The sequence below is a fragment of the Rhamphochromis longiceps genome, linkage group LG6 (assembly GCF_057381845.1).
Source record: "Rhamphochromis longiceps isolate RC_006_pf linkage group LG6, R_longiceps_female_GT1.1, whole genome shotgun sequence".
NCBI lineage: Eukaryota > Metazoa > Chordata > Actinopteri > Cichliformes > Cichlidae > Rhamphochromis > Rhamphochromis longiceps.
The window spans coordinates 20,039,724-20,066,934 of NC_140562.1; the positions used below are offsets into that span (position 1 = coordinate 20,039,724).

General features: G+C 40.3%; 2 protein-coding genes across 3 annotated transcripts in view; one reads left to right on the plus strand and one right to left on the minus strand.

Moving 5' to 3' along the window:
• prmt9 (protein arginine methyltransferase 9) overlaps positions 1-17,139 on the plus strand; it is a 20,550-nt gene extending 3,411 nt beyond the window's left edge. The window contains exons 2-13 of one of the 2 annotated variants that reach the window (XM_085409626.1): positions 1,386-1,585; positions 2,925-3,073; positions 5,537-5,773; positions 5,951-6,118; positions 6,268-6,370; positions 7,827-7,936; positions 8,031-8,223; positions 9,463-9,646; positions 11,305-11,995; positions 12,101-12,254; positions 15,982-16,104; positions 16,367-17,138. In XM_085409626.1, coding sequence (XP_085265752.1) covers positions 1,388-1,585; positions 2,925-3,073; positions 5,537-5,773; positions 5,951-6,118; positions 6,268-6,370; positions 7,827-7,936; positions 8,031-8,223; positions 9,463-9,646; positions 11,305-11,995; positions 12,101-12,254; positions 15,982-16,104; positions 16,367-16,606 — 2,550 coding nt within the window. In that variant the 5' untranslated portion in view covers positions 1,386-1,387 and the 3' untranslated portion in view covers positions 16,607-17,138. Of the gene's footprint in view, positions 1-1,385; positions 1,586-2,924; positions 3,074-4,102; positions 4,428-5,536; positions 5,774-5,950; positions 6,119-6,267; positions 6,371-7,826; positions 7,937-8,030; positions 8,224-9,462; positions 9,647-11,304; positions 11,996-12,100; positions 12,255-15,981; positions 16,105-16,366 lie in introns of those variants that run through there. The other variant, XM_085409627.1, reaches the window with a different exon arrangement.
• A 743-nt stretch (positions 17,140-17,882) lies between these two features.
• tmem184c (transmembrane protein 184C) lies at positions 17,883-23,902 on the minus strand. Its single transcript, XM_085409628.1, has 10 exons — positions 23,295-23,902; positions 21,565-21,695; positions 21,448-21,484; positions 21,132-21,337; positions 20,245-20,319; positions 20,052-20,145; positions 19,839-19,951; positions 19,636-19,735; positions 19,359-19,530; positions 17,883-18,727 (listed from the first exon to the last, which is right to left on the minus strand). Exons 1-10 carry the CDS (start codon positions 23,409-23,411, stop codon positions 18,417-18,419), a joined length of 1,356 nt encoding a protein of 451 aa, XP_085265754.1. The 5' UTR covers positions 23,412-23,902; the 3' UTR covers positions 17,883-18,416.
• Between the last annotated feature and the right edge of the window lie 3,309 nt (positions 23,903-27,211).

Genomic DNA, 27,211 nt, shown 5'->3' on the forward strand with positions numbered 1-27,211 from the left:
CTACCTTGTTACACAAATGTTGTTTGTGGCTCAATAGGACTTTGTCATCCATGAGGGATGCATTTGACATATGTTTCACATATTATAGCCCAACAAGTTACTTATAGCAGTTTAAATACGAGCAATCAGTTTTTGGCAAATACCGAAAATCAGTTTTTGGCAGGCAATCACTTTTTGGCACAACACCGGCTTGAAATCTGGGCTTTGATTGAAATAGCAACGACTTGATTCTTTTTCTGTTGTAGACTTGCTGCTGTGCTTGGCATCATTGTCCTGTTCCATGACCCACATTGCACCAAGCCTTAGCAGCTGGATTAAGGTCCTTACATTTGAGTGTAGAATGCTGTGGTATATGGAGTTCATGGTTGACTCACTGTACTGGGGCCTTGTGGCTGCAAATCAAACCCAATTTTTCACCCTTCCACCACCATGCTTGACAGTTGGTTTGAGGTGTTTGTATTGATATGCTGTGTTTGGCTTCCACCAAACAGCTGCACTTTAATCTTGTCTTTCCAGAGGACATTGCTCCATCAGTCTTGTGGTTTGTTCACAAGCGTCTTTGCAAAGCTAAGCATTGTTCTTTTTTAGAGAGAAGAGGCTTTCTCCTGACAACATTTCTAAAAAAAAAAAGCCACACTTGTTAAAGCTTTTTCCAAATTGCACTTGCACTTTTATGAACTTTAACATGCTAACTGAGGCCTGTAGAGTCTGAGTGCCCCCCCGACACACACACACACACCCCACCCCTTCTATGACCTTTGGATGAAATCTTACTGGGAAGATTGGCGTCTGTCTTTAATGTTTTCCACTTGCAAATATTCTCTCTCACTGTAGAAGGATTGACTTCAAATTGTTTGGAAATGGCTTTGTAATCCTTCCCAGACTGGTAGGCACCAACAGTTGCTTCTCTGAGCTCATTGTTGACGCTTTTCTTCCCTGGCACTGTATTAACACACACCTGAATGCTCCAGATCAGCACACTGCCAACACCTCTGCTTTCATAGAGGTGCTCACACTTGCTGATGATCAGTTAATCAAATGTATTTAGTTAGCTGTACCTGGCTGCTACTTATGCTCTTAATTCCTGCGAAAATTGTAAAGATGCACAAGTTTTTTTTACAGGATTGCGTAGAGTTCTGTTAAAGCTTTCTTTTTCATATGGCTGATTAAATATATAGCATTTTAATTTGTGTTTTTTTTTATGCAGTATTTATCTTCTGCATTTATCTTCTATTTCACGACATAGAAAAGCTCCTTTGTTTTGTTTTTTTTCTTTTCTGGGTGTAGTGCTTTGGGCGGGGTGGCTTGAAAGTGGCTTCAGATTGTACATATGGCATCATGATTATCTTTCTTAAAGAATTTCCATTTATTGCTCTTAATTTGAGGGATGCCTAACACCAGCACACGGCAGAAGCACGGCAGGAGGACTCGAAGGCGCCGCCGAGCCGATCCTGCCAGGAACGAGCTGGTCTCCAGTTCTCTGGAAAGTGCCCAGCAGTGCTTGTTCAACCAAGATTATGGAACTGCGTTTGCACACTACCTCCTGGTGCTCAACCTCGCACCTGTGTTTAAGGACTTTGCAAGGGTAATTACTGTTTACACTATGCTGAAAACCAGTCCGTCAGCACTCGGTGCCAAACGCTGTCCACAGATAACCAGTCACAATTATACACGCAGAGGTCAAATTTTACAGCAAGCAAGCAGGATTTCCTGATACACTGCTTTTCTGAAATGAGGATCACAAAAAACTCAGTTATTAAAAGCAATATGAAAGAAAAACAAAAGAAAAAAGTGTAAAAAACATGAATTAAAATACCCTAATCAGTGCATACAACCAGACTTGGAAAGTATGGTGTCACTGGGACAGACAGTGAGTGAGTGAAGTGAAGATGAAGGAATTTAGGTGCACATGTTGCTCATAAGAATGAGAAATTTGATGCTGAGCAGAGAGCCTGCGAAGAGACATAAATAGAAGTGTGATGTGAAACCATCTGCGTGGTCTAGTAAGTCATCAGTTTCATGTAATGTTAAAGCACATCACAGGTCATCTACTTGAAGTCAAGCAAAACAAAATATGGGTGTCAGTGACAAAGACTAATTAGAATTATCCCAGACAATAGATAAAGACTGGGACTGATCCTTGACGAGCACTGAGCACTGAAATTTAGCAAAATCTGGTTTCAGATAACAAAAGGCAGATGTATTTCAGAGAAAAAAAATCTGAATATGATCTGTGGATATATGGTATTTATGCTTTAGCTGCGAGCACTTAGAGAGTAATAGGGGTGCTAGAACCAAACCCTACACAAGCCCCAGAAGACTGCAGTGGAAATTAGACCTCGAGGACTGTTACAGAGATGGTGAAACTTTTGTTTAAGGGATAAGCTCTAATCTAATGGTGTGCCAGAAGTACTGACCTAGTCACATGACCTCTATGGATATAATGATCTACAGTGTCACAGAACCAATGTCATTCAAAGACGAATTGAAGCTTTAGAATTGCAGTCTGAGTTGAGATCTTTTGGTGAAACCCAAACTGGAGCTTGTTTTTATACTGTGCTTCTTTAATGCGTACAAAATGTTTGACAAATAAGTGAGTTTGGATATAGATGCATAGTTCCTGAGCACAGGAGGTTCTAAGTTAGGTTTCTCTGAAAAGTGAGCTGGAAGGGAGCATGCTTAAAATACAAAGGGATGCAGCCTGTGGGCAAGTAAGAAACCATAGCTACTACAGGAGGGGAAACGTTCAGCTGCTTTTATCAGTGAAGAGGATCATATTACAACCGAAGAGCTAGAGAATGGTTTAACTTTTCCCTTTAAAGGCTATAAAAAAGAGGAAGAAATGATTACTGGGCCTAACAGCAATGATCTTCTCAATAAATAAATAAATCCAAAGATATTCATTGAAATCTCTCTCTCTTTAGGAGTCTTTCAGGTTCACTCTCTTCAAATGGGCAGAAGAACTGGACTCTCTGGGCCGCATTCAGTATCTTTTTGATTGCTATGAACAAGCTCTGGAACTTTTCCCTGATGACGAGGTGATCCTAAACAGCATGGGCGAACACCTGTTCAGGTACTCTACTCTGCAAACTCACAGATACAGTCAGTATATATATATATATATATATATATATATATATATATATATATATATATATATATATATATATATATATATATATATATATATATACCTTGTTCGGTGTTCTGTTTATAGTTATGTTTTGTTTATGTTGCCATAGTGACGGGTGACGCCCTCTCGCTGCGACGGTGTGTCCTTCCGGGGTCAGAGGGCGCCCTGTGTGTTGTTGTTGTTGTTGCTGTGCGGTTGCCGCGCTGAGCAGTTAGCTAGCGGCAGTGTTCTTCTGCAGATGTCAATAAACGGCTGTGCTCCCTGGCTAGCTCACGGGAAGCAAGACCAAACGACACCTCCGTCTCCTCCCTGTCTGTGCTCACCACATTGGTGTCAGAAGTGGGATGATGGTGGCATCCCATGTTCTGACCCGAGTGACTTTTCCCCCGCCGGTCGTGACCGGCCGGTGCGCCAAAAGAAGGCACCTGGACATTTGCAGGACTTTGTGTGGGGTAATGGGGTCGTCGGGGACGACTGACCCCTTAGGTGGGGGCTATGTAGCGGGTCAGGGCTGTTCGGGGTTCTGTTTGTACAGTTATGTTTTGTTTATGTTGCCATAGTGACGGGTGACGCCCTCTCGCTGCGACGGTGTGTCCTTCCGCGGTCAGAGGGCGCCCTGTGTGTTGTTGTTGTTGTTGCTGTGCGGTTGCCGCGCCGAGCAGTTAGCTAGCGGCAGTGTTCTTCTGCAGATGTCAATAAACGGCTGTGCTCCCTGGCTAGCTCACGGGAAGCAAGACCAAACGACACCTCCGTCTCCTCCTTGTCTGAGCTCGCCACATTGGTGTCAGAAGTGGGATGATGGTGGCATCCCATGTTCTGACCCGAGTGACTCCCCCCCCCCCCCGGTCGTGACCGGCCGGTGCGCCAAAAGAAGGCACCTGGACATTTGCAGGACTTTGTGTGGGGTAATGGGGTCGTCGGGGACGACTGACCCCTTAGGTGGGGGCTATGTAGAGGGTCAGGGCTGTTCGGGGTTCTGTTTGTACAGTTATGTTTTGTTTGTGTTGCCATAGTGACGGGTGACGCCCTCTCGCTGCGACGGTGTGTCCTTCCGGGGTCAGAGGGCGCCCTGTGTGTTGTTGTTGTTGTTGCTGTGCGGTTGCGGCGCTGAGCAGTTAGCTAGCGGCAGTGTTCTTCGGCAGATGTCAATAAACGGCTGTGCTCCCTGGCTAGCTCACGGGAAGCAAGACCAAACGACACCTCCGTCTCCTCCTTGTCTGAGCTCGCCACAATATTAAACATATCAGGTCCCCATAAGGAGAATCATGTGCTAACGGCTGTCTAAATGACTCTGGTAAAGTTTGTAGCATGCATGCTTGTTGTTTTTGTCTGCTTCCACTTGTCTTTGCACTAGGATGATGTCGGCATAAATGTGCAGTCATATTCGTTGTGTTCCCACTAGTGCTGTCAGCGTTAATCTCGTTGAAATGACGTTAACGCCACAACATGGCAAATCTCCGTTAACGAGCTACCCCTGATCGCCCCGTGCGTGGGGCTAGACGGCCAACACGTTAACGAGCTAACTGCGCTAACACACTAGTTCCCACCCATGTAATTGAGCATTGCGTGGCACATCCAACATACTGTTTTACCTTAGTCCATGACGCGCTTACCTTCAGGGTCATACGTCACATGAAAACCAAAATAATAGTCAAACGCAGATTCACTGAACGCTCAACACAGACAGCATTGTCAGAAGGAAAGTTGATAAAATAAATTACAAATTTTGTATTGTTCGATACATATGCATACCGAACCGAAAGCACTGTATCGAACGGTTCAATATCGATACGAGTATCGTTGCATCCCTAATATATATATATATGTGTGTGTGTGTGTGTGTGTGTGTGTGTGTGTAAAAGAACAAGATCGCAGATACTGATGGCAGAAATGAGTTTAGTCATTCCTCAGGGTAGCGGTCTAGCTCTCTTAGAGCTAAGGTGATGAGCTCTGTCATTTGGGAGCAGGCTAGAGTAGAGCTGCTGCTACTAAACATCTAAATTAACCAGCTCAATGGTTCAGGATGCCTCCTGGGTGCCTCTTAGGTGAGGTGTGTTGGGTGTGCCCTACCAGGAAGTGGCCTCAGTGCAGACCCGGGACACATGGGAGAGATTACATCTTTGGGCTGGCTTGGGAATGCCTTAGCGTCCCACCCTGAAAAGCTGGAGAAGGTAGTGGAGGAGAGTGAGATCTGGATATCTGTGCTTAGACTGCTGACCTCACAGCCTGGACTCGAATAAGTGGAAGAAAATGGATTTAAAAAAATTCTATTATATTACTTTGCTTGTAGTATATTATACTATAGGATTTGTGTTTTAAGCACTTGAGTTTCTTAGTTCTGTAGCATTTTACATTCTCTCAATAAATTATATTTTTATGCTTTTTCCCCCCTTTACCATCCAGAATGGGATTTAGAGATGAAGCTGCAGGTTATTTTCACAAAGCTCTAAAGATGAGACCAGACTACCCAGAGGCCAGAGAGAACTTCTACCGTGTGGCCAACTGGCTGGTGGAGCGCTGGCATTTCTTCATGCTCAATGACCACGGGAGAAACCAGAAGTACCAGCAAGCCATTCAGAAGGCTGTTCAGAAGGGCTGCAACACTGTACTTGACATAGGTACTGGCACTGGAATCCTTGGGTGAGACATTTTCCATTGGAATTTGAAACCTGTTCATTTGCTTAAGTTATCCAGTGTGATTTGAAAGTTAAATTTGGACTCTTTGATACAAACTCCAGAGTTAGTGGTGGATTTATGCTTCTTATTGTGGCTTCAAAGGTGAATTCTTGTCCTGATTTCCTGTTTCTCTCTGTGAAGTATGTGTGCTAAGAAGGCAGGGGCTGCTGAGGTGTACGCCTGTGAGCTGTCAAAGACCATGTATGAGCTGGCCTGTGAGGTGGTGAGTGCTAATGGAATGGACGGCAGCATCAAGATCCTCCATATGAAGTCCCTAGAGATGGAAGTGCCAAAGGACATACCGCACAGGTGCACTTTGTACCTAAAATACTTTTTAATCAACCTCCAGGTGTTGTAGTTTAGCCAGTCTCAGTGTGTAGTGGTGTAATGATCCTTGTTTTATGAAGTCTTTTAAAAAATAAGGTTTTTCCATAAATGCTTTTATTCTTCCTGCAAAGAGTATCACTGGTGGTGACAGAGACAGTAGATGCAGGATTGTTTGGAGAGGGCATCATAGAGAGTCTGATTCACGCTTGGCACCACCTCCTGCTGCCGCCCAAGGTAACTCCTAATCATTAAACACAAAGATGAGTCTGTAAACACGGCAGTCCTTCATAAACTAGTAAATAAACTGCAGATGTCTAGCTGCAATCATTAATGCATTCATGCACTTACAGAGGGATGACACTGGGTTTGGGTGAAGTTCAGTTTCTCCAATCTTCAAGTGAAGTACTTTAATAGATTATTTGAAAAAACACACAATTGAGCGCTCAGTACTTAAAATTAATACTTATCTTACACAACAAAACAAACTGAACCATGGTTGGGGCTTTGGTCTGAGATCAGATTTAAAAAATAACGACTGAATGTACGAAAGAAGCAATGTTTGTAGCTCAAAAATCCCACATAAATAAATAAAACATTTGGACAGTTTTGCACATGAGCCATGTGGATAAAACGGATGTAATTAATTTGAAAAAAATCACATAAATTCAGAAGACATATGTAGGTAGGTGAAAACGGAGATAGAAAAGGTTTCAAAAGTCTTCTAGTGAGTAACACTTCCTATTGAACTGATGGGACAAGCATCAAGAAAGCGATCACGTGTTTTAGCCCAAAAAAGAAGTTCTGACATAATCTCTGCGTCACAACTCAGCGTTACCAGTTTGTAGGGTACAGGCATAAAACCAGTTGTTGTTGGTTTAGCAAAGTTATTTATTGCTTTGCAAAAAACAAAAGGTGCAATAAAACTGCAAGTAGGAGAGGACCGGTCAAATCTGCGAAAGGAATAAAAAGACAGAAGCGGGCTAACAAAGTAACAGTGACTTATTCAGTAATAAAAGGAAAATGAAAGCAACACTCAGAATATAACTATGTCTAAGAAGTGACCATTTGAAACGTCTCGCTGTGGTGTTTATGTGTTTGTGTGTGTATCTGTGTGAATGAGAGAGCTCAGCCTGACCCAGCCCACAACCAGTAAAAGAAATACCTCAGAAATGCAGATAAACTGCACTTATTGCATGCTTATGGCATGCTCAGCCTGAGTCAGTTAAGCTTATAAGAAGTTTGTCAGTGGCGTAGACCAAAAGGTGCAGTGGTGGGCTGCAAAAAATGCAATTCTAGTCACCTGGTATTGACCTGAAGTGCTTAAATAAGGCAACAAAAGCAGGTCGAGCTTGCCGATTGGTTGGCAGAGTAAGAGGAACTACAGAACAGGATCCGCCTATGACAAAAGCACAGAAAAAGCTACATGCTTGCCTGGGTGGTAACACAGTGTCAGCACAAGCATCTGTTAATGTATAGCCAAGGAGCAGCCTGTTAAGTGTCAGAATAACACATGCAAAATCGGAGTTCATAGTGGGAGATGTGACAGTTCAGCACATCCAGTAACTTACAAGTAGTTTTACCCTGCTGTTAAAGCCAAATGCATCCAGTCGACTTTCATGTGAAGTGTTAACAATATTAATAGGATTAAATGCTCAGTAGCATTAGCCACAAATATGCCTTTTCCCCACAGAGGGGTGAGAATGAATTTGGGGAGCAGTCTGCCACAGGACGGGTCATCCCCGCAGGAGCCACTGTCTTTGGTATGGCTGTCGAGTGCAGCGAGATCCGCCGGCATCACAGGTAGACCCGGGAGCGACCTTAAAAGGAACACTTGTGTTCACTAGCTGTCTGCATCAATCAGCTGACTGTGTGTCTTTTTTTTCTTTTTATGCAGGCTGTGTGTGACAAAGGTGGGCGGTCTCTCCATGGCTGCAGCTGGAGAGCTCCATAGCCCAGTGAGCTGCAGCTCCGAACCAGATGACTCCATGGAGCCGTACACTACAGAAAGACTCAGCAGACTGCCAGGAGGATATAAACCTCTCACAGAGCCATTCACAGCCCTCAACATAGATTTCAACAATGTGCAGGTGATGAGGGCTGACGCATATTCAGAAATAGCCAGTATGATATTAGTTTGTTTTGACTTTACTTTTGCGTGTCCTTTGTCTGCCATAGCAATGACCAGAATAATTTAATAATGAGAAAAGAATTATCTGACCTCGTTACAGGCAAAGGATATTTATTCATACACGTGTAGTAAGCGGGCTGTCGCCTCGATGCAACGCTGCCACTTTAGCAGATAAGTGATACTTAGATTTATGCTGAAACGTGCAGCTGGTGTCTTGAAAACTATAGAAAGTGAAACTTTTCCAGCTGCACTTTGTTCTTTAACATTTGGAAGGTGTTCCTTTAAGAACCTCTTGCGTATGAGATTACGATTATTATGTGTAGAACCAGACCGATATATCGATAGGGTGATAGATTGGCTGATAGATTGTTATTGGCATTTATATTGGCTGATAAATTACATTAAAAAAAAAAGAAGCGATGAGAGGAACACCCTTCAGCTGTGTTTGAGTGTTGATGTTGCAGAGTTTATCCACTAGAGGGAACTCTGCTAATTCCCATTCAAATCCACCTTTTCATAGATATGAGTGCAACTTGGAAATGTATTTTTCTAGTGTTAGCATTCAAATTTTGAACTATTTTAACATATCCACTGGCATGCTTGCACTGAAGTAAATATTGTTATTTTAAGTTGGAATTGAACCATCTCAGATGATGTTTGCTGTATTGCATACTACACTGCTCTTTGCGATAGATGAAAATGGACTGGTACTAATGTAGTGCTTTTCTACTCAATTTGAGGAGAAAGTGCTCATTACTACAAGCCTCATTCATGCATTCATATCAGTGCTTTTTTAATTCTTAAATGCCTTTGTCTAACATACACATACACACATGATTAGAGATTAGAGGAACCAGTTATTGAACCACTGACCATCCGATTAGCAGACAACCCGCTTTATGTCATAATCTGTAACCGCCTCACTGCAACTCTCAGTGCGTGCCAGCAGCATGAGAGGAGAGATTTAATAGCAAAACAGTGGTAATGGTCTTGGAGACTTGAAATTTCTGAAAGTGCCGGACAACATCTGCTAATTGTTCAGTCTAACAAGCAGATTGTCTTTGAATTACTTTAAAAGCAGCAACATCTGTCAAATTGATCAGCCCTTCCGAGTATAAGCTTGAATTGAGTTTTGACTTTAGCTCCTTCAGAGATGTGTTGCTTCCGCTTTAAGTGTGACTTGTTTTGTAACCTGTAGGAGCTGGAAGGTCTGAGCTCCAGGGAGGTTCAAGAGATCCGGCTGCCCGTCATTCAGCAGGGAGAGCTGGATGCTTTGGCAGTGTGGTTCCAGCTCCACCTGGATGAGGAGAACAGTCTGTCTACTGGACCCCAGGAGGACACTTGCTGGGAACAAGCCATCTACCCCTTCCACAGTGCCACGGGTAAGATAGGTGGAGACTTCGTCACTTATTGTAGTTTACATACATTGCTTTTGTTAGCCTTGTCTTAAGGTAAATTTTAAGCACATAACCAGTCCACTTCTTCATTCTCATGAATTGAGCATGTTTAAATGAAACATCTGATCTGCTTGTGTTTGCTTCTCGTTTATCTTGCATTTCTGTGTTACGTCAGATGAGGGCAGTGTGTGTTAAAGTCTTCTCTGTTTAATAATGTGTGGATTACTTTAAGAAGCATTTTAGCTGCTAATAATAATTTCTGTGTTGTTATTTTCTGGGAATTTTCCACTACAACATGTAATTTAGTGACACTGTAAAAATCACCTTTAGTGAAATTGTAAGACTCATTTAAGAAATATGGTATCAGCTCAAATAAAAATAGCACACGTCTCTGTATTTTTAAGGCTCACAGTAAGGCTATTAAAGTAGCATAAAATGGATACTATGAAACATTAAAACTGTCAAGACTTTTAAAAAGTTTTAATTGCTTTCTGAGCTTTAAATTAACTTTGGCAAATGTACCTAAGGGCACTGCATACTCTTTACTTTGCTACCATCCCAGGCCAGCGTGAACTTAATAGCCACTGACATTAGGTGACATGTTCCGGTTGGCATCGCAGTACATCATCTTTGAGACAGGCCTCTACAGCATTTCACTGCAGCGCTAATTGGCGAAGGCAGCCTCAAGGGTGCTGCCACCTTTCCCGGTGATCGCCAACATCCGTTTCCCCGCTGCCGTGACACGTGCGCCCTGATCGCCTGTGACACTCTTTAGTGTTCATGAAATTCTTATAGGCAATAAATATGCATTTTCCTCAAACGCCTGTGACGAGCCGCGTGTTGACGCGAAGACACGAGCAGATGTTATTCCTGTAGGAATCCTCTCGCTGCCTGGTCCCTTGAATTATAATTTCTCTGCTGGGTTCCTTTCGTCTCCTCTGTGCTCTTTTTGTTTTCCATCCTGCGTGCCCATTTCTCACATTTCAGCAGACATCTAAATAGTGTTCAGTATATTTTTAAGATGTTTTTAACTATATTTTTTACTGTGTCTATAAATCATGTTTATGTGTACTTATTTTAAAATAATGGTTTTGACACAAGTGACGTTTGTTGCTAACACAAAAGATTGAGAAGGAATAGACGAAGCATGTAAAAGCAGACGTTTCCTTATCTGGAAGGATGCAAGTACTGAATAGTATGCAGTCAGAAAATAGATCCTTTTTTAGTTCCAATCAGAGTGTTACAAAAACAAAACGTGGTGCTATTTATTTAATAAAATGTAAATAAATAAAAATGATTCAGTAGCTTGTAGAAGCAGCTTCAACAGCATGAACTTGGAGTGATCTTGATTTTGTGTAGGACTTTATCAGTGTCCCTCATTATTGTAAATGAATGACAGACAGATGACCTTATATTTACTTTAGAATACTTTGGTACACAGGGGTGTTCATGGTCGTTTGAGAAGCCATACACAAACACGAACCAATAAAAATGATCAAAAACAGGCAAAAAAAATGCATAATTACGTGTTATTTAAGAGTAATGCATCTTTAGTAAGGCCTAATGGTTACACTGAATTTTCAGTATAATTTTATTTCTTGAGTCTCTTGATCATTTTCCTTCATTGAATTTTTTTTTCTCAGGTTTTGTCCTGAAGCCACGAGATGAGCTGATTGTTGAAGTCTCCTGCCGAGATGCCTACCTGAGGCTCTGCAGTGTTGCTGTGCTGAGAGACGGCCATAAAATCAGTTTAGACAAACTAATGGATTCTCAGTATCCTGTTTCAAACCCAAACCCAGAGGCAGAACTGTGCAGTGCATTAGCATGTCTTCAGACTGATCAGAGTCAAGCGAGAGACTTCTGCATGCTGGAATGTTCGGAAATTGCGCTCCTGAACAATCAGGATTACCATCAGAGTTTTTGCACTGCGTTAGCCAAACTCATCTCCCAGCTGAAGGTTAAGTGCCAAAACCAAGAGCGAGGGTCGGCTTTTCAGCCCGGCCCCGCTGTGGCCACACGCTGCGCGAGCCCGTTTTATGTGCTTGACGTGTCGGAAGGCTTCTCTCTGCTCTCCCTAATCGCTGCCAGCCAGGGTCACGTGAAAGCCTTCAGCTCGGTGGAAAAGAAGAAGCAACAGGAAGTGCTTAAGAGACTGGCTCGCTCCAATAGTGTCTCGGAACAGCATTTGGAGTTCTGGCTAAACAACACGGAGGATGAGCAGGGGATGCTGCAAAGGCCTTCCAGGGAGAAGCTGTGGAGTGCCATCATCCTGGACTGTGTAGAAACCTGCGGCCTCATACGGCAGAAGCTGATGGAGAAAGCGTCACTGGCCAGGTAGGAGTGTGCAACTGATAAAGTATTTTGCTTTTGCATGTTTTGATTCAGTTTTTAGTGCTTTGCTTTTAGACGTGTCAGCTCAATTTCTATCAATTATCCCAGATGTCTGCTGGAGGAAGGAGGACGTATTTTCCCGGGAAAGATTGTGGTGTATGGTATGCTGGTGGAGTCTGAGACTTTGCTACTGGAAAGCGCTGTCCAGGGTCAGGAGCCCACACTTGGATTCAATATTGCTCCTTTTATCAACCAGTTCACTGTAAGTATGACTGCAAAATCTACCAGAACACTTTATTATGGTATTTTATTTTGCATGTAAATGACTCTGTGTGTGTGTGTGTGTGTGTGTGTGTGTGTGTGTGTGTGTGTGTGTGTGTGTGTGTGTGTGTGTGTGTGTGTGTGTGTGTGTGTGTCTTAAATTGGTAAATACGTGTTTTTTTGCATAAATATCGTTAGGTTCTAAAAATATGCCTTTGATTACGATCCCTCCTAATGTTAGTTTCTATAAATTTGTCACCTTTAACATGGATTTCTAAGCTGTGTACAGAGCACCATGTAGTAGTGCAAAGTTCAAACAACTGTTTGATCAGAATCAAACAAAAGTGCTCCGGTTAAAGTTTGTAGCTCCATCGTTCGGGACAGCTGTGGCTCAGGTCAGAGTCAGAAGGTCAGTGGATCAATCCCTGGCTCCTGTAGTCCATGTGCTGAAGTATCCTTGGGCAAGCTTCTGAACCTGGAGTTTTGTGTGAATGTTAGAAAAAGGGCTTGGGGGACATAAAAGCACTATGACTGTGTATAGGGTGAATGAGACTTGGTAGTAATAGAAGGTGCTTTGAGTGTTGAGTAGAATGGCGCTATGTAAGTACCAGACAATTTACCATAATTTCCATGTACTGTGGGTGAAAATTATACTTATTTCCATGTAGTTTAGAGTGGTTTTTAGGTTAAAAAAAAATCCTTATTTATCTTACACTGGGTGTTGATGCCAGCCTTCAGTTCATTCACCTTTGCACAGACTCAGTTTCAGCTTTTGTCTTTTTAAAACCACCTTCCCTAAAACCACTTTCTTTGATTTGCCTCCAGCTGGCTTGTGTGCACCATCTTTTCCACTTGCTGGTGTGGAGGTTGTTTAAAAAAAAAAATGGCAGCGTCTCAGATCCATCTGTACATTGAATCCAATCTGGAATATGGACATTGTGAACATCCACAGGGGAAAAAAATACCACAGTTTGATAAAAATTATTACCTGTGAAAGGACAAACCCACTGGCAATTAGTATCGACTGTTGTTTGAAAAGTAGATTTGACTTGCTTTTTTGTTTTTTGTTTTTAATTAGCCACCAAAACATTTGCAACCTGCAACGTATGGCTAAACTCTCTGAGTCGGATGGAGCAGGTGTGCATGCTACGCTTAGCCTGATACTTCTGGTTTTGCCTGAGAATGACCATATAAGGAAATCCCCTCTTGCTGACACCAGCCAGACCCAGTAATAGAAGAAAAAATTAGGACAGTCTGAAGCTTGAGCTTTTAGCTTACAGCGATTACTTGTATATAATTTTTTAAAACTTTTATACCTTCCAAGGTATGCAGAAGAGCGTCAGTGAGGAGACATGTCAGCTAATAACGACACTGAAGCTACAGTTTGCACAGGCTCACAGGAGTATTGTTGCTGACCATGTCCACCCTCTTCACTCCATGTCACAAAGATCAAATCATCCCAAACTGGTTTCTTGAATATCACAATGAGTTCACTGTACTCAGATGACTTCCAAAGTCACTAGTTCTCAAGCCAGTATTTATGCCATGAAGAATTGGTCCGTTATTCCATAACCATATTTGTTCCTTCTTGGAAAAACCCCCCACCATTTCCATCAGTACTCAAACATGCTCCAAAACTTTTGTTTTTGTATTATTTCTTCATTCATGCTTAAGCAGACCAGATTCCTTGTCTATATTAGCATTTTAAATTAAGCGACTTATATTCTTCTCAGTGTGGATGGCACAAATATTTTTCAAGACTTAATTTCTAAACAGGAGGATGACATGAGTTGTTTTACTTATAACAGTTTAATAATTTCAGCTACAAAGCGTCTTCTTACGATCTATAGTGGTTTTAAATTAGGTCAAAGAAATTACAGGGAATCACAATCAAATCAGATTGTAAAGCCAAGACTTTTTCAGTTTTCATAAAACAGTTTTTACTTTGCTTTTGTACTTCTCTGGCTGCTTGTATCTGATATTCTGTCTCATGTTCATGATGCAATAACAGTCAATATTGACAGTTTTCGCATACAGTATGCCATGTTTGTAAGCCCGCATCGTTTACAAAGATCGTACAAAAGGGTTCTTTTAAATAGGACTGACACTTGGTGCGGTGTTATTAAAGTATAAGAAAAAATATCTCCGATCGAATGTGACGTGCCAGAGATAATCAGGCGGATTGGTAGAAAACACACAAGTACTTCATTTGGAATACCAAGGTCCAGGACTTTGTTTTCTGTGCTCTTCTTTTGAAGTGTGTCTCTGTGTGAAACAAGCTGTGAATTTCCTTTGAATTTCTTCTTCTTTATTTGGTCTGGAAATATTTTTTCTTTCCCTAGCATGATGTTTGCGCTCTAATTTTGCAGGCCTCTCTCGGGACGGTCGTTTGTTTTAACAGATGTTGTCTTTGAAGCCCTCGGCGGAGGGCACTTCCTAACACAACTGTCACACAAGACACAACACATAGCTTGGCCCTAAGACATTCCTACCTGCATACATCAGTGCACATTACATCAGGCACATCAAACAGTGGGCTCTGAGGTCTACACAACTGCGACAGGGAGGAGAAAAGCTTCTTTTGTTCTGTAGTCAAGGAAACTATGGCAGTTTCTGTGCTGCCACTTTCTGGCAGGTTTTTAGGTCTGCTGCGGCCCGTCTGGATGAGGTGGAAGATGTGTTTTTGAGCTAACCCGTGAGGGAGTGAGGTCCCTGCTGAAAATAACATTGTGTGGTTAAAAACTAATTTTTGAGACCAACAACAGTGAGTCAATTTAGCTGTTCCTTTATTCTTTTTAATCTTAGCCTGCTATTAAATTTTAAAATAATCTGTACCTTTAGCAGAAGTAAACAGTTTTTTTCTTCTTTTAAGAAATAATAAGAAAGATTCAACAAGAGCTCCTTTTTTAATCTTCTGCCTGAAGCTTACTTACACGTGTTTATGTCAGAGGCTCTCAATTTTTTCTTAAAAGTTTGGTGACTGAGTGCCAATTTCAGAGCCAGTGCATGAGTGAGATTCACACAAGATTAGAGCTTATATACTTACCAGCCACTTTATTTTTAGTTTTAAGTGCTTATGAAAGCAAATATTTAATCAGCGAATCACATGGCAGCTCCTTGTTGCATTTAGGCATGTCGACACGGTGGAGACGACCTGCTGAAGTTCAAACTGAGCATCAGAATGGGGAAGACGGGTGATTTAAATGAATGTGGCATGGTTGTTGGTGACAGACAGAAACTGCTGATCTGGTGGGATTTTCCCACATAACCATCACTAGGGTTTCTAGAAAATGGTCCTAATAAGAGAAAATATCCAGTGAGCAGCAGTTCTCTGGGTGAAAATGCCTCATTGATGCTGGAGGTCAGCCGATGGGAAGGTGACTGTACTTCAAAAAATTACTTGTTCTGAATACATAACATGTTAATGGGCTACAGCAGCAGAAGACCACAATGCATGCCAGTAAAGGAAAACGGGTCCAACCTGGTACTTGCAGGAAGTACCTGGTAAAGTGGCGTTTATGTGACATTTTCAAAGCATAAATGCCTGTTCTGGGCCATACTGGGTAATAGTATTTATGGGTAAGTATTTAGAGTACCTATAAGTATTTATAGTAGTTATGGCATTTGTTGACACGATCAGTATTTATTAATGTTAAGAAGGCTTTTTTTCAGTTGTGGGTGAACGAAATGCAACATAATTGTTCCCTTTCCTTTATTATGTTTTTTAGGTACCGGTCCATGTGTTTCTGGACTTTTCCACACTGGAGTGCAGACACCTCAGTGAATCTGTAGAGCTCTTTGTTCTCAACCTCATGGATGCCAACGCAAACTACATTAACAGAGAAGTCAAGGTTAGTTGTGCATCAATACTTTCAGTGATCGCATCATGTATTAAAATTTTTTTTTTAAAGTAAATAAATTGAAAAAGAAATGTCACCTGTGATAGAACAGGGCCGAAGTGCTGAAAATTAATTTACACATTAAATCTGCTGATTAAAATTCACAAGCATGAAAAAAGAAGTAGAAATGAGTCAGACCTGTATTTGTCTCCCCCCACAAACTTTTAACCTCACTTAACTTTCTGACTTTGCTTCTTTGGTTCTGAATGAACAGGTCCAGGCTACATCTACAGGCAGAATAACTGCAATTCCCTTCTGGTATCACATCTACCTGGACGAAGAGATCAGCGTGAGCACCCTCGGCCAGGCTGCTCACTGGAAGCAGGCCGCTGTCGTTCTGCAGCAGCCCCTGGAGGTACGAGCAGGAGAGTGGGTCAGCCTCGCCGTGAAGCTTCACAAAAGCACCATCTCCATTTTGGCCCATATAGAAAGCACACCTCAGCAGATGGAGTGATAATCGCTCACATTTTAGCTTATTTGTAATACATTTCAGCCCACCGTTGTATCGGCTGACTGATAACAAAGACAGTATTGGTCTGTCAGATGTATCAGAGTCGGTGTACTTGTTGTCTGATGGCCATTTTTGTTGTTACAGATCATACTGCAGAAAAAGATGCTTGCGGTAAATTGCATGTAGAAATTGTGTCATCATGTTTGCCCAGCAGTTCACAGCCTGCTGTTTACAATATTCTCAGCACTGTCTGCAGAATACGCATGAGAGTATATTTCAAAGAACACTGCTGCTAATATTACATTCCTAGTATTTTTAATGCCCTTTCTCTATTGACATTTTTCATGTAGTACTAGTCTCAAAACATTGGGATCACAGTTTAGCAACTCCCTGCATGAAAAAACCCTTGTTAGAAGTTTAAGTAAAAAGCCTGCTGTATAAGGAAAATCGGTCCACAAGGACTTGTACTTACATCTGTAAGTAGATAATAAAAACATTAGCCCTTAATTACTGACTCAGTTGTTTTTTGTAAACATCATTCACTTGACCCATAAATGTTGCATTTTTATAATAAAGGCAAGAAAAACGAAGTCATATTTCATTTGATTTATTGAGGATATCTGAGATGGAATTAAATCAAAATGTAGAACGACGGATCTGATGCAATTGCGTCAGTCATATTTTAAAAGAAAAAGAAAATCCCATAAGGCAGTGCGACATACCAGAGTCAGGCATGATGCCAGTTACCCCTCGCTGTGCCACACACTGATATCCCAAAACTGTACATTAACGATGGCAATATCCCTGAACAAATCTGTGAATTCACAAAGAAGGATCCTTTAAAAACCTATGGAAAAACAAATGGCTTTAGTGCAACAGGTGCAAAATTATTTCAGTTTACAAGAGACAGAAAACATCTCACCAAATAATAAATGATCCCAGATTGAAAAATAAAATAAAACACATTCTACATGGATGTGTAAACAGACTAGTTACACAGCACACAGAACAAGGCATCTGCGAAGACTAGCGGATTTTATTAACTGTCGAGTAAGCTGTACGCATTAAAGCATAGATAAGAGCCAACCAGAAGGTGCTGATTGTACTTTTTAAAACTGAATTGTGATTTTAATAATACTAGGATTGTTTAATTGTATATATTCGTACTCTTCTGAAATGGAGTATACTACATTTATACTGATACTGTGTGATATTGTCAGTTATGACCCCTCTAGTGATGTACACATCATTGTACCACAGTTAACTGTGGTACAAGATCGTGTTGCTCTTTTCTCCCCTCTGAATCGACTAGTTAGAACAAAACGACTGCAGATATCTGTAGTTATAGTAGTGCAGGTTTTCAGTTTTTCAAAAACCAGTAAAAGCATGATATTCAATTTAAAAGGTTGCATATTTCCCTCTTCGTCACATCTGAGATTACGGCATGAATGACACGTAAAATTGTATAGTTTCATTTTTGGAAAACATTTCTCCATATTTCACTTATTCTTCGGTGAGAGCCATGTTTTGTCTGATCTTATGTCTTTCCTGGGTAAAACCAATTCTAGCTTAGCCTACTCTCTAATAAAACATAAAACAGCAAAATGACATTTCTTACTAGTCTTTTAGTGCCATTAAATCACCAAACATTCTTGAAGCTGTCACTGGAAGTGGACTTTGACTACTACATGGTCATTGTGCCCTTTTAAATGAGTTTGTCTTGTTTGCATCAGTGACGTTTGAAAAAATGTGGCAAGGCTATAATTGGGCCCTGCCCAACCATGTCTGGCAGAGTTCGTTTGCGACACCTAAGCTAGGTGATCACAATGAGATCTGCCTCTGTCGGGTCTTTGGTTTGGTTGGTAGTTTCTTCATCCTGGGTTTCTTCAGGTCGAGCCTCACACCCTTCCTCCCACAGGGCTGAGCCGAGCCCAGCGGGTGCTGACAAAGAGTGTGGAGCGGGGGTTCTGCCCAGGCCCTGATAGTGACCCTTAGGAGAAACTGGATTACAAGCTGCTTCGGTGATGGCATCTTGAGATGCAGAAGAGAGCAGGCCGGATCGCTCACCATCACTTTGCGCCTCATTGAAGTAGGACTTTCTCGGACGACCCATAACTGTTCTTCCTGCAAATGTGGACAAAGAGAAACTATTAAATATTTTTTAGAGAGGATGCAGTAAAGATCATGTTATGATGGCTCACACCAGTAACAATGCTATTCATGTAGCAGTGTGTAGTAGTCAGTTCTAGATTATCACAGGTACATCTACAGTACAGATGGTTTTGGTAGGTGTTTTTGCTCTGAGTTTTTTCTGTTTTGCTTGGATGGGATCACAACCATCACGTGGTCATTGCCATTACCATTTTGTACAGTCAGAAAACTGCACAGGACTTAGTACAATCAGTGACTACTGAGTAAAGGGAACCTAAAATAAAGAAGCCAAGCAAGTACCGACTCCAACATGCACCTTTTCCACAATCTTTTAAATTCTGAATGTTGTTCTAACTACACATTTTAAATTGTGTTTAAAAATCGCTGCTGAGGCACTCCCTTCTCAGTATAGCCTGTTATACATAAGTAACGAGCAATCATCTTGCAGACAATATTTATTGTTGAACTGGCTCCTCATTTTTGATCTCAACTCTAGCATTGCAGTCACAAAACCATACAAACAGTCAGAAAAATAGCTTAAATAATCAACGATACCAACTAGCTTATGGTACTATAGCACTTATAGAACAGCAGGAACACGTACCAACATTGCGGACTTGTTCAGAAATATCTGCTCTGACATCGGAGATGTCCCACATTGCCATGAAAGAGTCAAAACAAGACACTTCTTCGGCCTCCTGCACGTAAGGTTTGTAGGTGAAGCTAAAGTGATGGGCAATGGCTGCGAGAAACATCTCCACACATATGATGAAATCCTAAAGAAAAAAAGTGGACAGCTTCATTGTGTTGCACTATTAGGTCCCATAGGATATATTAGTTCTGTTGACCTTGGTCAGAATGTTTAAACTATACTCACATACCTGTAAGCCAGTAGCTACAGCTTCCACACTTTGCCAGTCCCATGTGCGCTTCTCTGAGATAATGCCCACTTTAACCAGCAAAGCAATGACCACAGCTTGCCTAAAACGATTTACAGCAATCACAGTTTCATTAGCCTTGTTTTAAATGACTTTTTCAGAAATATTTGGGTCATGTCATGAAGTTTTAACACACTGAGATTTACCAGAAAGAGACGAACACCACCATTTTCACACACAGGAATTTGCCGACTGGTTTGATTGGATTCAGCTCCTCTCTCAAAGCCTTGTAGAAGAGCACCAGGCAGTACATGGCAAACTAGATCAAAAGAAGACATATAAAGGAATGGGAATGAAGGAAGGGAATGCTTGTAACAATTTTTAGTCCAACTTTTAACAGGATTTAGATCCACCATTACCAGCTGTGACATATTGTTGAAGATCACCAGGTATGTCCAGGCGTTTTTGAAACTGAAGTTGCCTTCATCGTACACTCGACACAGCTGACAGATTCTAGAAAGGAAGAGAAACACACAGCTGAGATCAACAGACACCAAACAAAATGTGACTACAGTTAAAGAATAAAGCATGTAACAACCAGAGGGTACTCACAAAGCAATGATTGTGGTGACAGGTCTTACTACTGTGTACTGCAACACTCCCAGCTTACATCTCAACAGCAGAACCCTGCAGAGGAATTTGATCATCTGAATTAGAAGTGAATTGGTCTGAAATTCCAAGCAAAAGCCCAAGACTGGTGAGCAGAAGTATCTCAGGATCACTTGGGCAGAAGCCCGAGACCGGCTTGATGATAACAGTTAACACTGAACTTAGTTTGTGTCGTCCTCAACACAAACTAAGTTATGGCCCATTTTAGCCACATTGTATTTGTATTCCTATTTAAACAATGAGGTTGCTGATGCTGGCCATTAGTACTTCTTTTTATACATCTACACCAGTCTCTTATATACAAAGGTCACCCGAATAAATCTGGGCTAAATTAACAACACACTTGACCAATTGTCAATTACAGATGTTGTGTGATTGAGGCTAATTTGAAGCTTGTGACTTTCACTGACTTGTTTGCTTTGAGGAAAAAAAAAAAGATTTGAGCTCCAAGAGTTTAGTACATTAAGATGAACCCGTTTCATTTCATTCATCCGTTTAAATTTACAAAACCTCTCTGAAATGAAAATACATCGAAAGAGAAAACATTGTGCAAGAAGACCGATGCAGATTAAATCTCTAAATTGTGGCCATTTCATTGATACAGTAAGGAAACATGACTATGGCCAATAATTCCAGTAAAACGTCAGTAGATTGTCCATAAAACTAACATTTTTGGGTCAAAGTATAAACAGATGGTAATGTTTAACTAATATCGTTTTTACAGCAAAGGTATGACCAACACTTGAGCGCAGCTAAACTCTGGGTCAGTGAATTTAACCTGCTGACAGCTACAGTTTGACATAAGAGGAAAAAGTTTAAAGGGAACTCACTCTCCCATTGGCCACGGTGGGCAGCAGCAGAGAGGAGGCAGGTGTTTCTGCTGCTCCTGAGCCTCCAGCATCAACACCAGGTTGGGGTACTGGTTTTCCAGGTAGTTAAGCAAGAACGTCATGAAGTTGTAAATGACATACGCCTCGTAGCACTCCCTGCATGTGTCAAAATATATTGCTATACTGGGGTATTTCAGTGCAATCCACTGGAAACAAAAAAAGATGAAAAGGGAACAATAACAGGAAAAGCTATGAGGATATATAAACTCATAAACCGGTGTGCAATGGCTTTCATTAAAAAAAATACATAACTCACACTGTCCAAGCTGTAGATTGGAACCATCCACAATATCCTTTAAATAGAAAACACAAAAGCGTTAAACATCTGTTCTGGGCTCCTATTTGTGGCTAAAATGACTGTTAAGATCTTTACCTGATGATAGGTTTTTGAAGCTCTGGCTGAGTATAATGCACTAGATGCTGGAGGATGCCCCATAATGATATGGGTATGGTCATGAAGACAAAAATCCCAGCGATGAACCATGCTTTGTTATGAGTGCCAACCTGTCGGGACATGGAAAGGAACAGTCAACATCATTTAAGTCATTTAGCCATTGGAGTCTTGGAGGGTATCATTTAATATAAAGTCAATGGTGAAAGCAGTATTCAGATTCTGAAGTACAGAAACATTACAACCATGTAAAAACACTTAATTTCAAGTCCCGTATAAAGGGGACGTGTTTAACTAAATTGCAGTGCAGTGTGATGACTTGGATAAAGATAGTTTTTAAAGAAAGTACAATTAAGGAAAGACTGTTTTAGTTGAACACACCAGAAGAACAATGAAGATGGTAGTTATTTAAAAAAATAAAAAAGGTTATCTATATTACTCTAGCAGATTTTATGACTTTTGAAAAAATAAAACAAGACTTCAAAGTCTGTCATTGACTAGTTTCTTGTTAATATGTAAAACATCAGCAATCTTAACAGTTATAAAACCTATATAATAATACCTTATTTAGCGTTTAGCATTACTCCCTCAACGTCCTTAATATAGATTCCTATGAAAAAGTATTTGCCCCCCTCCTGTTTTTTTTTTTTTTTGCATGTTTGTCACACTTACATGATTCAGATCATCAAGCAAATTTCCATACTGGATAAAGATATTCTGAGTAAATAAAAAAAGCAGTTTTTAAACGACAAGCTCTTTAATTCAGGGGGAAAAAAGTTATCCAAACCTACCTGACTCTACGTGAAAATGTAATTGCTCCCCAAAGCAAATAACTGGTTGTGACACCCTTGGCAGTAAGAACTGCAGTGAAGCATTTGTGATAACTGGCAATAAATCTTTCACATCGCTGTGCAGGAATTTTGGGCGAACCTTTTCTTTGCTGAATTGTTTTAATGTCAATGCACTCTTATTATTTTAGTGGGCTGAAAGCTCTTGGGGACGTTCACTACGGCTCCAAGGATTCTCTATTTTTGGATAATTATCCTCAGCTGTTTTGAGTTTCTTTAGATCGAGCTATGATGCTATGAAGCAGGCTAAAAGGTGAGATTTTTAGCCTGCTACGCTGATAGGTGTAATTTATATGATTTCTTGATTTAACAGGTCGGTTAAATTGAACTCAGCGTTCCAAAAAATAAAAATAAAAAATGGGGTTAATCACAGTTAATTCAAGATTTAACAAAGGGGAGAAAGTTACTGTTTCACAGTGTGCCAGATCGATCTGGATAGTTTTGCCCTTAATAAATTAAATTATCACTGAAAAACTGTATTTGGTATTTACTTGGTTTAACTTTGTCTAATATTAAAATTTGTTTGACGACCTGAAACACGTACGTGGGGATGTAAACAGGAAGGTGGGACGTACTTTTTCACAGCACTGTGCTATTACTGCACAAACTGGTAGGTTTGCAAATGCATTAATAAGTGCTTAATAATGAAGAGCTCACCGGCTGCTATTGTACATGATAACAAGTAGCCAGTTGATGGTGAACATGTTTGTCTTTATACACAGTTGTACTCAAAATAACACAACGCCACATAACTACTGTAACAACTCACAACTGTATTCAAGTGCAGTATTTGAGAACCAGTGTTATCTCTGTGTTAAACCAACAGATCTCCCCAGAAAGAAGCATGAGCAAAACTGCACTGACCTTTGACTTCTGCAGTTCCCAGATGCACAACGGCAGGACCACTAAGAGCAACAAGATGTACAACACAACGACCAATGGCCGGATCCATCTTCTCCAGTTCCCACAGGAACACGGCATCTTTCACAGAGACACTGCAGGGCACCCCTTTCTTTTACTAAAGACCTGAACCAACGTCTTCAACACTTTGCGCACTTTACGTTAGCTTAGCATACTGTTACCCTCCTATCGGTTAACCGCGACTCTAAAACAATCCTTTACTAATGTGTAAGCGTATGTCGACTCTTTCTCTAACGTAGCGATTCATTCATGAGGACAAAGCTACTTGATAACAACCAGCTCATATGACTCCAATTTTAAAAGCTAGGCTGCTAACATTAGCTTGTCAGCTGATTCACCATGTAAACAAACGGTGCTGGAATAGTTCCATACTGCCAGGACACCAGGCTCCACAAATCATTAAATTATAATTCACACTAAATCAAGAGAATTGTTAAAAAAATATAAATATAAAAAGTTACAGCCAAGAGAGGTTTAGAGATTAAAAAAGTTTCCAAACTGCTGTTATTGTTGTGTGAACTTCCTGTTTTTTGCTTCAACTAAGAGCTCCACCTAAACCCTTCAACCTGATTGGTGGAATCGTGGATAGTTTGGTTGAGCTATAGCTTCATGGCCGTATGATGTGTGGTTTCGCCAGCAGATGGCAATGTGAATTAACAATTATCAGGATCCCGGCTCATTTGCTATATGTAGGGTATCAGACGTGAAACAGATTCAAAACATTGATGCTGAGATAGTAAATATGTCACTTTTAGGACATACAGAGCTTGAGTATATGTGGCATTTTTTTTCACATAATTTTTGTCTGGCCTATTTAAGAAACGTTTGGGTTATTGGTGTCAGTGAAATGGCAAATGGGATTTATTCCCATTTCCACTGGATACAGAGGCCTGTATGTAGAACAGTAAAGAGTTTATTTTGTTTGACTCCCAAATGAGGCTGTGCAGAAAGGATCCAGAGCAACACTAAGAACAAAACTATTGGTTTATTTCTGTTCCTATTTTAAACAATTTCTATCTAAATTCATAGAAATGCACTGTCTATATTTGGGCAGGATTACAACATATCAGAGGACTAAACAAAGCTTTAAATTGGGATTATTTATTGTCTCTTGTTTATTCCATTTACTTTCAAAACCAAGTGGAAGTTGCTTTATGGGTATTATTTTCTTTAAATAATAAAAGTTTAAAAGGAGCTCTTTTCTTTTTATCCTGTCTTCTTTGTTTGTATTTGTATGTGCAGACGTATGAGTGTGTTTCTCTGTAAAAATGAGGGGAGGCAGAACTTTCCTTTCTGTCGCACCATGTCTACACTGCCCCACAGTCACAGAAATCACTGGCTGTTGGAGGACAGATTGTTCATGAATTTTGTATCGATCCTTTTGGCTTTTATGAATTAGAAATAGTCTTTACCACAAGTAGCGCATGCGAGTGCCATGGTGGGTAGCTTGGAGGGATTGCCATGCAAAGTGGCATACAGGGTAGCGCCATGTAAGGGCAGGGTAGATAAACATATGCCGTGTTCGATCAAACCCAAAAACATACTTTAGCATAAAGGATGTGGCGTCCATCAAGTCAAAGTGAATCGCAGCCATAAGTGCAGTATCTCGTACGGTATAAATGGCAAATGAGATGAACAGAATGGATGGGTCTGCGGAATGATAATAATAATAATCAATACAGAAAGAAGGAGACATACTGTCTGGTTGCTGATGCATCAGCCAAAGTGCACCTCCTTTGTCAAAGAAATACGTAAGACTGCAGCAGTTCAACAATTACTTATTTATCTTAATATGTCTGCCAAAGGCCTTTGTGTCAGGAAATGTTTAGACTCACTCTCACTCTCACCACTTATATTATTGTTCAGGAACAGAAACACAGAGAGGAGGGAATCAAACACGTTCTTTCAAGTCACACAACATCTATCTATCTATCTATCTATCTATCTATCTATCTATCTATCTATCTATCTATCTATCTATCTATCTATCTATCTATCTATCTATCTATCTATCTATCTATCTATCTATCTATCTATCTATCTATCTATCTATCTGTGTGTGTCTGTGTGTGTGTTCCTACATGACCAAAAACAAGTTAATTTTTATTCATTTCCATGTACTACATTGCTGTGAGTTCTCTGTATTTTTATTTGTTTGCATTTTTGATTGATTTTTATGAAAATAAATTCAACTTATAATTCAACATTGCTCTTCTGGAGTTGTTTGCTTGTTTAGTAATCCAACCTTGGTCTCAAGCTTTAAGAAACTCTGTTCTAATACAACCAGTCGGCTTATGTTTGGAGTCTTACATTGGATGTAGTTATTGTTGGATCTTGTAGTTAAAGTTATTTTAAAACAGATTTCACTTACCGTAAATAGATCCCATAAGCCAATAAATAAATAAAATGATAAAATAAATATCTGTGAAAGTAACTAATTCCTCTTCTTATTTTTTATTAAGAAAATATTATCAATAGAACCAATAAAAGCAACTATATATATAATTTTTAAAAAAAATTATTAATCACACGTATTGTAAAACATATTTTAAAAATATCCACATGTTAAAATAAGAAACAGATTAGGACACAGTAATGGTAAAAAGGAAGTACGCCTTGTTCCAATTCTAAAGTTGTCGTGTCAGGATATAAAAACAATAATCTGATTCTTAGCAGATCTTTAAATTAGGAAAACCTGAGATGAACAGCAAAAGATGATATGACACCATTTTATGATTTATTAAAAAAAAAAAAATAAAAAAAAAATAAACGAGCCAAAATGTGAATTGTGTATGAAAAACTAAATACAACCTTACTGCTTCCATAGGAATTAAGAGGCTAAGTAGCAGGCAGGTGCTGATAATCATAATGATTGATAATCAAATGTGTGTGAGTACATATGATCAGCAGATGTTTTGCCAGTTTTCTAGCCTGAAGTCTTTTAGGTGTGTGTGTGTGTGTGTGTTAACACAAGGCCAAGGATGAAAAATATCAGCAATGATCTCAAAGAACCAATTGTTGCTGCCCATGAATCTGGGAAGGGTTAAAAGGCCATTTGCAAATGATTTAAAGTCCATCACTCTACAGAGAGAAAGATTATTCACAAATGGAAAATATTCAATGTGGTTCTTCCCAGGAGTGAATGTCCCAGGAAATTCAACTCAAGGTCAAAGCAAAGATAAAAAGAAGATAAATCTCAGACTCTATAGGCCTCAGTTAGCATGTTGAATGTTAGAGTTCATAACAGTACAATTAAAAAAAAAGACTTAGGTTTTGGACAAACAAGACCAGAGTGGAGCTGTTTGGAAATGTTTGACAACACTGTGTTTGGCAAAAATCAAACATAACATATCAGCACAAACACCTCATACCAACTGTCAAGCATGGTGGGGGAGTGGTGATTATTTGGACTTGGTTTGCATCCATGGAACCTGAGTACTGTGCAGTCACTGATGACTGAACGCCTCTGTATACCAAAGTAGTCTAAAGTCAAATGTAAAGTCTGTTTGACAGCTTAAGCTTGGGCCAAATTTGGTCGCGTAACAAGACAATGATCCCAAGCACAGCAGAAAATCTACACGAAAAAGAAAAAGGATCAAGTTGCAATGGCTGAGTCAAAACCAAAGCCGGATTCTAGTGCTGTGGTAGGACCTTTAGAGAGCTGTGCATAAATGAAAGCCTGCAAAATTTAATGAACTGATGTTGTAAAGAAGACCACAAGAATGTGAGAGACTGATGAAGACAATAATTCTTGATACAAACAGTGTTCCTGGATTTTCGTTTTCACACATTGATTGCATTTCGGTTTATTTTTGTTAATGACACAATGACAGGGTGTAAAGCTGTGTTTTGCAGTTCAT